The sequence below is a fragment of the Nycticebus coucang genome, chromosome 16 (assembly GCF_027406575.1).
Source record: "Nycticebus coucang isolate mNycCou1 chromosome 16, mNycCou1.pri, whole genome shotgun sequence".
NCBI classification, from domain to species: Eukaryota; Metazoa; Chordata; class Mammalia; order Primates; family Lorisidae; genus Nycticebus; species Nycticebus coucang.
In genome coordinates, this window is record NC_069795.1 from 49242538 (window position 1) to 49254981 (window position 12444).

The 12444-nt window shown below is 36.9% G+C and overlaps 1 protein-coding gene across 2 annotated transcripts in view; it reads left to right on the forward strand.

The window, feature by feature from the left end:
• Positions 1–12444, forward strand: part of ADGRG7 (adhesion G protein-coupled receptor G7) — an 85040-nt gene that overhangs the window by 8665 nt on the left and 63931 nt on the right. For both annotated transcript variants that reach the window (XM_053565797.1, XM_053565798.1), the window contains exons 2-3: positions 10212–10325; positions 11312–11416. In XM_053565797.1, coding sequence (XP_053421772.1) covers positions 10212–10325; positions 11312–11416 — 219 coding nt within the window. The remainder of the gene's footprint in view (positions 1–10211; positions 10326–11311; positions 11417–12444) is intronic.

The window sequence follows — 12444 nt, forward strand, 5'->3', positions numbered from 1 at the left end:
CCTAGTTTAGTGCTTGTGGCTTAATGGGAAAAAACCGCAGCTTTGGAATCAGATAGCCTGGGTTTGTTTATACTTTTTTTAAAAACAAATCTTTGTTGAATTTACTCCAGGGAAAGAAAATCTTAATGCAGCTGGAAGTGTCTCAGACAGATTGTGGATCAAATGTCCCACGCTGGTAGAATGAGGCCCTTTCAGATGGACGTTTAAACCACAACTGCGTTTTGCACTGCTTCCCCTAAGACATGACAGCATTTGGACAAGATTAACTTTGACATAAGTTTAGGGGGGTTTTAATTAAAATCAGAGTTATCCAATATCTTCTTCTCTGGCTTTGCTGCTTTCACCTGGAGTCCCTGGGTGAATTTCAAGGAGCCTGTGAATTCCTCCCAACAGTATATAAAATGTGTTTTGCTGTTCATATGCTGTTGGGGGAAAGTCAGTAGTTATTAACAAATTCTTTTTTTTTTTTTTATTGTTGGGGATTCATTGAGGGTACAATAAGCCAGGTTACAGTGATTACAATTGTTAGGTAAAGTCCCTCTTGCAATCATGTCTTGCCCCCATAAAGTGTGACACACACCAAGGCCCCACCCCCTCCTCCATCCCTCTTTCTGTCCCCCCCCATAACCATAATTGTCATTAATTGTCCTCATATCAAAATTGAGTACATAGGATTCATGCTTCTCCATTCTTGTGATGCTTTACTAAGAATAATGTCTTCCACTTCCATCCAGGTGAATACGAAGGATGTAAAGTCTCCATTTTTTTTAATGGCTGAATAGTATTCCATGGTATACATATACCACAGCTTGTTAATCCATTCCTGGGTTGGTGGGCATTTAGGCTGTTTCCACATTTTGGCGATTGTAAATTGAGCTGCAATAAACAGTATAGTACAAGTGTCCTTATGATAAAAGGATTTCTTTCCTTCTGGGTAGATGCACAGTAATGGGATCGCAGGATCAAATGGGAGGTCTAGCTTGAGTGCTTTGAGGTTTCTCCATACTTCCTTCCAGAAAGGTTGTACTAGTTTGCAGTCCCACCAGCAGTGTAAAAGTGTTCCCTTCTCTCCACATCCACGCCAGCATCTGTTTTGAGATTTTGTGATGTGGGCCATTCTCACTGGAGTTAGATGATATCTCAGGGTTGTTTTGATTTCCATTTCTCTAATATATAAAGATGATGAACATTTTTTCATGTGTTTGTTAGCCATTCATCTGTCATCTTTAGAGAAAGTTCTATTCATGTGTCTTGCCCATTGATATATGGGATTGTTGGCTTTTTTCATGTGGATTAATTTGAGTTCTCTATAGATCCTAGTAATCAAGCTTTTGTCTGATTGAAAATATGCAAATATCCTTTCCCATTGTGTAGGTTGTCTCTTTGTTTTGGTTATTGTCTCCTTAGCTGTACAGAAGCTTTTCAGTTTAATGAAGTCCCATTTGTTTATTTTTGTTGTTGTTGCAATTGCCATGGCAGTCTTCTTCATGAAGTCTTTCCCCAGGCCAATATCTTCCAGTGTTTTTCCTATGCTTTCTTGGAGGATTTTTATTGTTTCATGCCTTAAATTTAAGTCCTTTATCCATCTTGAATCAATTTTTGTGAGTGGGGAAAGGTGTGGGTCCAGTTTCAGTCTTTTACATGTAGACATCCAGTTCTCCCAACACCATTTATTGAATAAGGAGTCTTTCCCCCAAGGTATGTTCTTGTTTGGTTTATCGAAGATCAGGTGGTTGTAAGATGTTAGTTTCATTTCTTGGTTTTCAATTCGATTCCAAGTGTCTATGTCTCTGTTTTTGTGCCAGTACCATGCTGTCTTGAGCACTATGGCTTTGTAGTACAGACTAAAATCTGGTATGCTGATGCCCCCAGCTTTATTTTTGTTACACAGAACTGCCTTAGCTATACGGGATTTTTTCCGGTTCCATACAAAATGCAGAATCATTTTTTCCAAATCTTGAAAATACGATGTTGGTATTTTGATAGGAATGGCATTGAATAGGTAGATTGCTTTGGAAAGTATAGACATTTTAACAATGTTGATTCTTCCCATCCATGAGCATGGTATGTTCTTCCATTTGTTAATATCCTCTGCTATTTCCTTTCTGAGGATTCATAATTTTCTTTATAGAGGTCCTTCACCTCCTTCGTTAGGTATATTCCTAGGTATTTCATTTTCTTTGAGACTATGGTGAAGGGAGTTGTGTCCTTAATTAGCTTCTCATCTTGACTGTTATTGGTGTACACAAAGGCTACTGAATTGTGGACATTGATTTTATATCCTGAAACATTACTGTATTTTTTGATGACTTCTAGGAGTCTTGTGGTTGAGTCTTTGGGGTTCTCTAAGTATAAGATCATGTCGTCAGCAAAGAGGGAGAGTTTGACCTCCTCTGCTCCCATTTGGATTCCCTTTATTTCCTTGTCTTGCCTAATTGTATTGGCTAGAACTTCCAGCACTATGTCGAATAGTAAAGGTGACAGAGGACAACCTTGTCTGGTTCCAGTTCTAAGAGGAAAAGCTTTGAGTTTTACTCCATTCAGTAAAATATTGGCTGTGGGTTTGTCATAGATAGCTTCAATCAGTTTTAGAAATGTGCCACCTATGCCTATACTCTTCAGTGTTCTAATTAGAAAAGGATGCTGGATTTTATCAAATGCTTTTTCTGCATCTATTGAGAGGATCATGTGATCTTTATTTTTGCCTCTGTTAATATGGTGGATAACGTTTATAGACTTGCGTATGTTAAACCAGCCTTGCATCCCTGGATGAAGCCTACTTGATCATGATGAATGACTTTTTTGATGATAAGCTGTAATCTATTGGCCAGGATTTTGTTGAGAATTTTTGCATCTATGTTTATGAGTGAGATTGGTCTGAAATTCTCCTTTTTGTTTGGGTCTTTTCCTGGTTTTGGTATCAGGGTGATGTTTGCTTCATAGAATGTGTTGGGGAAGATTTCTTCTTCCTCAATTTTTTGGAATAATTTCTGCAGTACAGGAATAAGCTCTTCCTTGAAGGTTTGATAGAATTCTGGAGTGAAGCCATCTGGACCAGGGCATTTTTTGGTTGGAAGATTTTTTCTTGTTTCTTTGATCTCAGTGCTTGAAATTGGTCTGTTCAGGAGCTCTATTTCTTCCTGGCTGAGTCTAGGGAGAGGGTGTGATTCCAAATATTGATCCATTTCTTTCACATTGTCAAATTTCTGGGCATAGAGTTTCTGGTAGTATTCAGAGATGATCTCTTGTATCTCTGTGGGATCAGTTGTTATTTCCCCTTTATCATTTCTGATTGAGGTTACTAGAGATTTTACTTTTCTATTCCTTGTTAGTCTGGGCAATGGTTTATCTATTTTATTTATTTTTTCAAAAAACCAACTCCTTGTTTCATTAATTTTCTGAATGATTCTTTTGATTTCAATTTCATTGATCTCTGATTTGATTTTGGATATTTCTTTTCTTCTACTAAGTTTAGGCTTAGATTGTTCTTCTTTTTCCAATTCCATAAGATCTCTTGTGAGATTGTTGATGTGCTCTCTTTCTGTTTTTCGAATGTAGGCATCTAAAGCGATGAATTTTCCTCTCAAAACTGCTTTTGCAGTATCCCAGAGGTTTTGGTAGCTTGTGTCTTCATTGTTGTTCTGCTCAAGGAAGTTAATGATTTCCTGTTTTATTTCTTCCTGCACCCATCTGTTATTCAACAGAAGATTGTTTAATTTCCATGCCATTGGGTGGTGTCGAGCATTTTTGCTAGAGTTGAGTTCCACCTTTAGTGCCTTATGGTCTGAGAAGATACAAGGTAAAATTTCAATTCTTTTGATTCTGTTGATATTCGTTTTGTGTCCCAGGATATGATCCATTTTGGAGAATGTTCCATGGGGTGATGAGAAGAATGTATATTCTTTATCTTTGGGATGGAGTGTTCTATATGCGTCTATCAAGCACAGTTATTCTAGGGTCTCATTTAAATCTCTTATATCTGTTTAATTTCTGTTTAGAGGATCTGTCCAGCTCTGTCAGAGGAGTGTTAAGGTCCCCTGTTATTATGGTATTATCAGATACCATATTGCTCAGACTGAGTAAGGTCTGTTTCAAGAATCTGGGAGCATTTAAATTGGGTGCATAAATATTTAGAATTGAAATGTCTTCTTGTTGTATTTTTCCCTTGACCAATATAAAGTGACCATCTTTGTCTTTTTTGACTTTAGTTGCTTTAAATCCACATGTATCTGAAAATAAGATTGCAACTCCTCTTTTCTTCTGAATTCCATTTGCCTGAAAAATTGTCTTCCAACCTTTGACTCGGAGCTTTAATTTGTCTTTTGAAGCCAGGTGTGTTTCTTGCAGACAGCAAATGGATGGCTTGTGTTTTTTAACCCAGTCAACCAATCTATGTCTCTTCAGTGGGGAATTCAAGCCATTAACATTTATTGAGATAATTGATAAGTGTGGTAGTATTCTATTCGTCTTATTTGGTGAGAGTCCATTGCTGAGTTTTATCTTTTGCATCAGTGTGGAGGTTAGGTTCTGTCCTTTAATTTCTGAGTTCTTACTTTGTTGCTGATGCATTGTGGTGGTCAGTGTGCAGAACAGGTTGAAGGATTTCCTGTAGAGCTGGTCTTGTGGCAAATTTCCTCAATGTTTGTATATCCGTAAATGTTTTGATTTCTCCGTCAATTTTGAAGCTTAGCTTAGCAGGGTACAGAATTCTGGGCTGGAAATTGTTCTGTTTAAGTAGATTAAAGGTAGATGACCATTGTCTTCTTGCTTGGAAAGTTTCATTAGAGAAGTCTGCGGTCACTCTGATGGATTTGCCCCTGTAGGTCAACTGGCGCTTACTCCTGGCAGCTTGCAGAATGTTTTCTTTTGTCTTGACTTTGGACAGGTTCATCACAATGTGTCTTGGAGAAGCTCGGTTAGAGTTGAGGCGACCTGGGGTCTGATATCCCTCTGAAAGCAGTGTGTCAGAATCTTTGGTGATATTTGGGAAATTTTCTTTTATAATATTCTCTAGTATGGCTTCCATTCCTCTGGGGCATTCTTCTTCCCCTTCTGGAATTCCTATAACTCGTATGTTGGAACGCTTCATAAAGTCCCATAATTCTGACAGTGAATGTTCTGCTTTCTCTCTCTTCTTTTCTGCCTCTTTTACTATCAGAGTTATTTCAAAAACTTCGTCTTCTACCTCTGAAATTCTTTCTTCTGCATGGTCTAACCTGTTGCTGATACTTTCCATTGCATCTTTAAGTTCCCTAATTTACTGTTTCAGTTCCTTCAGCTCTGCTATATCCTTTTTATATTCTTCATATTGTTCATCTCTTATTTGATTCTGTTTTTGAATTTCCTTTTGGTTATTTTCCACTTTATTAGCAGTTTCCTTCATTGTTTCCATCATTTCTTTCATTGTTTTCAACATGTGTATTCTAAATTCCCTTTCTGTCATTCCTAACATTTCTGTATAGGTGGAATCCTCTGCAGTAGCTACCTCATGGTCCCTTGGCGGGGTTGTTCTGGACTGGTTCTTCATGTTGCCTGGAGTTTTCTGCTGATTCTTCCTCATGAGTGATTTCTTTTATCTGTTTCCGTGCCCTAATTTTCCTTTCAGTTCTTCTTGCTCTTTAAGTTCTCGTGCCTGTGGAAGTTGCGGGCGGGTTTAGATGGATTGAACACACGCGACCACTTGCTGGTTTTCCACTGTTTTAGTCCTCCTCTTGGGGTCCAGAAGTCTCTCGCTGACTCCCTGTATCCTCTCAGGGGTGATGATAGGCAGATCCCACCAGCCAGAGATGCCTGGAGTCCTATCTCCCCAGACTCACGGTGCCCAGATGCAAGGAAGCTGTTACTCGGCTGCCGTCTTGGTTCCCCCCCCGGAAGGGATTATTTTTTGAGAAATAATTTTTGTTATGTATTTGGATGTGGATTATTTTAGCATCAGATCAATGGTGTTTAAAGAGTTGATCTCATTTCAAAAGTCATTTGATTGAACTAAGAGGCTGGAATCTTTCCTAAGTGCATTATTCCCAAATTCCAGGTATTCAATATTTTTACTTGAAATTCTGGACCACCACCTGTAAGTCCTTGATGACATATGTTTTGAAATCTATTATAGAACATAATGGTTTAGAGTGGGCATTTGAGAGTGTGGGGGGAGAAGTATGTACATTGGGGAAAGAAAGCTGTGAAGCCAGACTGCCTGGGTTTAAATCCCAATGCCTGTACTTAAGAGCAAGTTATTCAGTATTCTGTGTCTCAGTTTTTATATCTATTATGGGAATTATAATAGAGTCTATCTTATAGGAAGGATTCAATGAGTTAATACATTGAAAGTTTTAAGATGATGCTTGGTACATTGTAAACACTCAATAAATGTTGGCTACTATTCTCTGATTTATGAATTTTTAGATCATTCAGTATAGCATAGTTTTCCCCACTACCTGAATCTTACCTGGAATTACACATACCATTGACCTAGACTGGACCTTTGGATTGAGACTCAAGTTTTCAAAGCAAAGATTTACAATAGGTTTAATCATTAAGTTCAATTGACTAGCTCAGAACAGAAACCTTTATACCTTATCTTCCTGCATTTGGTTTTCAACATTTGTATTACACTGCACCATTAGTGGAAAAGTTTATTTAAATGTTTGACTACTTTATTGAAAGATTTAACCAACTAGTTAATACTGAATAAACTCTACCTTAAATAAGGATTATACTTTATATATTTTATTTGTATACATTTTTCAGTTTCTTTCTCTCACGGTCTTGTCCTCTGATTAAAAAGTTAACTTTATCTTCACTCCACTATTTCAAATTCCTGGTCTGGGACAAATGACAGATGCTTGAATTTTATACTCCTCAAAACTGACCCAGATACTAGAAAGGTCTCCAGTTGGCATTTCTTTGGCTAAGGAAAGATGTTTTTATTTTTTCACTTATTCAAACTACATTCTTCAAGGTAGATTTAAAATTTTTTTATTTTAGGAGAAGAAATTCGTATTTTCCATTTGGAATTTTTACTATTACTTTACATTACTTTCTCAAACAGTGTGAGTGTTTGTCATATACAGTCTGTATTTAATCTTTCAAAATGTGTAGTAAGAACACTGACACAAAGGCTAATATTTCTTGAAATATTACTTACTATAATTTAAAAGAATGTAGGAAGATATTATCATACAGGTGTTATACAAAAAATACTGCTATTAAATATGCTTCAGTATTGGATCGAGTAAAACAAAGCTAGTGCTGCTTCTCCCTGTGAGCTTTGATCAATAACAAGGAGATCTGAGTCCAGAACCTGCTAGGCTCCCAATTAATTATTGATCTGAAACAAGCCACTCAGCCTTTATGTAGAATGTGGGGATTGAGTTAACAAAGCGATGTCATGTTTTTTAGTCCATAATTCTAAAATTAGTTATATGATATGAACAACATTACTTTAGCTATATTTTGTGGATAATTTACATATTTTGGAAGCTAGTATCTTGAAGTGGTAGCAGAGTGTGTTGAATATGTGATCATGACAGAGTAGATCCTTAGATATCCTCAATCAAAATGCAAATAGCAAAGAAGCCAGTTAGCAAGTATTTGTTGGGTACCGCCTATTCAATTGCAGCATTATGCTAGGATCTGGAGATACAAGCCACGATCCTTGTTCTAAAGGTTATCAAAATCCTAACTACATGAAATGACTCTTGACTTATAGCAAAAAGCCAGAGTGAGCAGACATGGATAGGTCTCTTTCCTGCTTACAAACATATAGAAGTTATGAATAAAATAAGGCAATAATTCAAATACAGTGTGTCCCCAAAGCCACCCTGAAAGTCATCAGACACAGGTAAAATAAGAAAATGTACTAAATGTACCTTTATTTATGTACCTAAATGTAGCTAAATGTACCTTTATTTAAAAAATATTCATTACTTTATGGGGCAAGACATGATTGCAAGAGGGACTTTACATAATAATTACAATCAGTGTAACCTGGCTTATTGTACCCTCAATGAATCCCCAACAATAAAAAAAAAAATAATTAAATAATAAAAAAATATTCATTACAAACTTTTACAAAATATTTACAAAATATTCTCTATGTGTTAGCCGTGTCTTTGTAAAATTTTATAACAGTTTGGAAATAAAGGTACATTTAGTTATAATTTCCATTTCTCCCTATGTATGGTGACTTCAGGGGTGACTTTTGAGACACCCTGTATATAAGCAGGCTTGCTTTCTTCAAGGGAAATCCCAGTTGGCAAAAACAAAGAGAAAATGAAATACCTTAAAGTTGAGCAGGCCTTGGCGTAAGCCCTAGAAGTTGAGCTTCAATGCATTCATGGGTGCAAGAGGCATGATTTCCAACCTGTGAGAATTGGGGAAAGTGGACCTGAGCCACCAGCCTAACATCTGAAATGTTAAGGAGTAGCTTTAACCATGAAAAGGAGACTAGAAAAATTCTTCTCACTATGGGCGGCGCCTGTGGCTCAGTTGGTAAGGCGCCGGCCCCATATACCCAGGTGGCGGGTTCAAACCCGGCCCCGGCTGAACTGCAAACCAAAAAATAGCTGGGCGTTGTGGCGGGCGCCTGTAGTCCCAGCTACTTGGGAGGCTGAGGCAAGAGAATCCCTTAAGCCCAGGAGTTGGAGGTTGCTGTGAGCTGTGTGATGCCATAGCACTCTACCGAGAGCCATAAAGTGAGACTCTGTCTCTCCAAAAAAAAAAAAAAAATTCTTCTCACTAACCCAAAAAGGCAATACATAACATTATCATCTGTTCAGGGCCACTAGTAAAAGAAAAAAAAAAAAGTTGCTACAAGTAATTAAACCTTGTAGTGGTTTAAAATTTGAATTTGTCCTACCTGTACAGTATAGAAACACCCAGTAAGAAATTATCATAAAACTAGTTCAAGACTACTACAGATGATGCCCCAGGATCATACAAGAAGTAATTGTGAAATTTTCCTATAGAAATATTTTCACAAATAGGATCCATGAAAGTCTCATGGAAGAATAATGGCTTGGTCTATTGAGCCCCTCACAATTCAATCTATGTCATGCTATTGTTCCATAGAACCAATGCTATAAGACGCCGGACAATTAAGTTCATGAACTCAGCCTAGAAAGAGTGTTAGGTACCTCATTGCTGACTATCACTACAGTCACCTTTGAAGTACTCTGCTTGGCCATCTGGTGACTGTGGTGATATTCAGCAATGAGGTGTGTAGCACTTTTTCTACAATGAGTATGTGAACTTATCTGCCCAACCTTGTATGTTAAACCCTTCTCTGTTCCTTGGACACATATGACCTTTTCCCAGGTTTTTGTCATTTTTGCACTTTTTATTCTGCCTACTTGAATCACCCATTTTCATCTGGCTTTTGCAGATTTAATATTAGAATGAAATTCAAATACAATCTCTTCTGGAAAGTCTTCCCTGATTAGGCTACCTCTGTCTTTAATATCTCTCCTCTGTGTTCTTACAGTACTTGTAAGTCTTTGTGTTGATTTGATATCTATCTATCATCTATCTATCTATCTATCTATCTATCTATCTATCTATCTATCTATCTATCTATCTATCTATCTATATCTATCTATCTATCTTTCTTCTATCATCTGTCTATTTATCTATCTTTCTATCTATCTATCTTCTATCTATCTATCACTTATGTATGTATCATCTATTTATATATCACCTATCCACTATCTATATCATATCCTCTTTCTCAGGGGGTTTTAATGTCCTCGATCAAAGTGTTATGTCTTTTTATGGTATCCATACCATCTAGTAAGCATGGTTTGTCCTGTATTGATTCTCAGTGTATATTTTGTTGACAATGATATTGAAAAGGATATTTCTCAGCAATGATACTCAAAGCAAGGCCGGGTGCAGTGGCTCAGGCCTATAATCTTAGTACTCTAGGAGGCTGAGTTGTGTGGGTTCCTTGAGCTCAGGAGTTCAAGATTAGCCTGAGCAAGTGAGTGAGACTCCCATCTTTTCAAATAAAATAGCCGGGCATTGTGGTGAGTGCCTGTAGTCCCAGCTACCAGGGAGACTGAGGTAAGAGGATTGCTTGAGCCCAAGAATGAGAAAAATAAATAAAAGATGCTCAAAGCAGTTGTTTTATGTATGGAAATTAAATGGCCACAGGCAGAAAAGGAGAAATTTATCAGCCAGTACACATACTTTTCTGTTATTTATTGTTTCTTTAGAAACATGGGCTCCCCCGTCAAGCACCCCTATAGAGTTCTGCAGGAATGGTGGGACCTGGAGCAATGGCAGATGTATTTGTACAGAAGAGTGGAAAGGACTGAGATGTACGATTGGTAAGTTACTAAGATGTGAGATTTAGATGACTCTCCTGTTGTTAAGAACAGCAGCAAAGCTTCTGGCAACTTCAGTTAATGATTACAGAAATAGTAGGCTTAATAATGATGGCTTTAAGATCTGTTTATCTATCTGTTTAATAGAAAAAGCTGAGTTTTCTTCTGGGCGATTTACCCATTATATTCACGATTCTTCGTTTTCTGACTCTCAAGTGTCTCTGAAAATTCATATTGTATTTCCTTCTGGTTGCCATGTCTAACCCAGGGTAATTGCTTCAGGTTTTTCCAACTGGTGATACTCCATATTACCCTATTTCAGACATCACCATTCTAACATATTTAAATACTCTGAAATTAAGATGCATCTTCCTATCCAAGTAATATACTTATATTAAGTTTTTGTCTTTTCTTCCTTTTCCTTGAAGAACTGTTATTAAATTACTCATTTGATATCAATCAGTAGTGTCTTGGGGTCAAAGTTCAAGGGCATTTCCTGATCTGAGGTGTGCTTCCCAACACTCTGCATACTTCATGCCGCCTGCTTAGAACCCAGAGCCCCAAAGCCCACGCCTGTCATTTCTTATACTACCAGTATATCCCACACACCCCCATGACTTTGGCCTTTTTACTTTGACTCACATTCTCATGATGCCACTGTAGGCTCTATGTTTTTAATTCTCAAGATTCCAACTGGTCTGATACACCCTCCTTGCTGATGTGTTAGTGCTCATGTTCCACCTCTATCCAGATACCTATTATGAACATTTTTGTTGGAACCTGTTACCTAACATACTAGTTATTCTAATGGCAGTAATGTAGCCAGATAGGGAAGTACTGAAGTTCTTCACAGGCCAGTGGATTCTATTAGCCTTCTATTACCCTTGAAATTATACTGCATAACTTTTCAACTTTAACTTTTATATGGTTTAAAATTTGAAAAAGAAAAGTATAATTTATAATGAAAAATTTTTTTCTTTTCATTACAGCTAATTTTTGTGAAAATAGTACCTACATGAATTTAACTTTTGGCAGAATTCCAGTGGGAAGATATGGACTTTCCTTGCAAGTATGTGGCAGCAATACTGCAAATGGTATGGTTTCCTCAAACATCTTTTCTATTTGGGCACAAGAATTGCCATGCTATGTCATACTTATCATCCCTCCAGCTAGTGTAAAATCACAGAAAGAGGCATCAAAGACTTGGTTCCCTTTCATGATGCCAGTGTTCAAAGTGTATGATGGTAGTTTACATAATCCGGATTTTCCTAAAAACCTCAGTATGGATTACTTATTTATGAATTCTTAATTATTTTCTTGTTTTATTTTTCCAGTTTACTCTGTCTGCTAGCATTGGATCAGGTTAACATTTACTCTGTGAATTATATAATTTGTCTCAGCTTTGAATTATATAATTTGTCTCAGCTTTCATAATTAGCTTACATTATAGCTTATACTATAACCAGGTTCAGACTTCATCTTTCCATGTAGAAATGCACAGTTAAGTCTGTAGTCGGTAGACCTTCATCTTCTTTGTGGTCATTGTATTTATCCATCTTGGAACATTTTCTAGCTTCATTCCATTCAACCTTGAACATAACTACCTTTATTGCATAAAGCCATTCCAAGAGTAGAGGAACAAATAATATTTTCTATTTCTAGTATTTTCCCTGATAATATCTAGGATTTTGATGATTTATTTTAGTGGCACTTTGGGTAATGTCTTCAAAGAATAGCCTTTAGAAATTCAAGGATTGCTTTCCTGATAGCTAGAACATCTAATGCCATATAATTTTCCCCAAAAAGTTTTGACTATTCCTTGTTTGCCTTGACTTTTATCTGATCAGTTTTCCTACCCCTCACATCTTCCTGTAGGTAATTACCCATTTCTAACAGAACTGGATAATACTTCAATAATACCTCCAAATCTAGATTATTTACAAAAATGTTTGACAGAACTAAGGCCAGTAATGACTCCAGGGAGAATGTCACATTTTATTTAGGTATTTCTGTGTATATCAAGGGCTCTTTGAAACACTAAATAAATTACATGAATTGGTCTTTCTTATATGCTTCTTTATTTATTCCAAGAGATGATGTAGACCTGCATTCCATGTGCAGA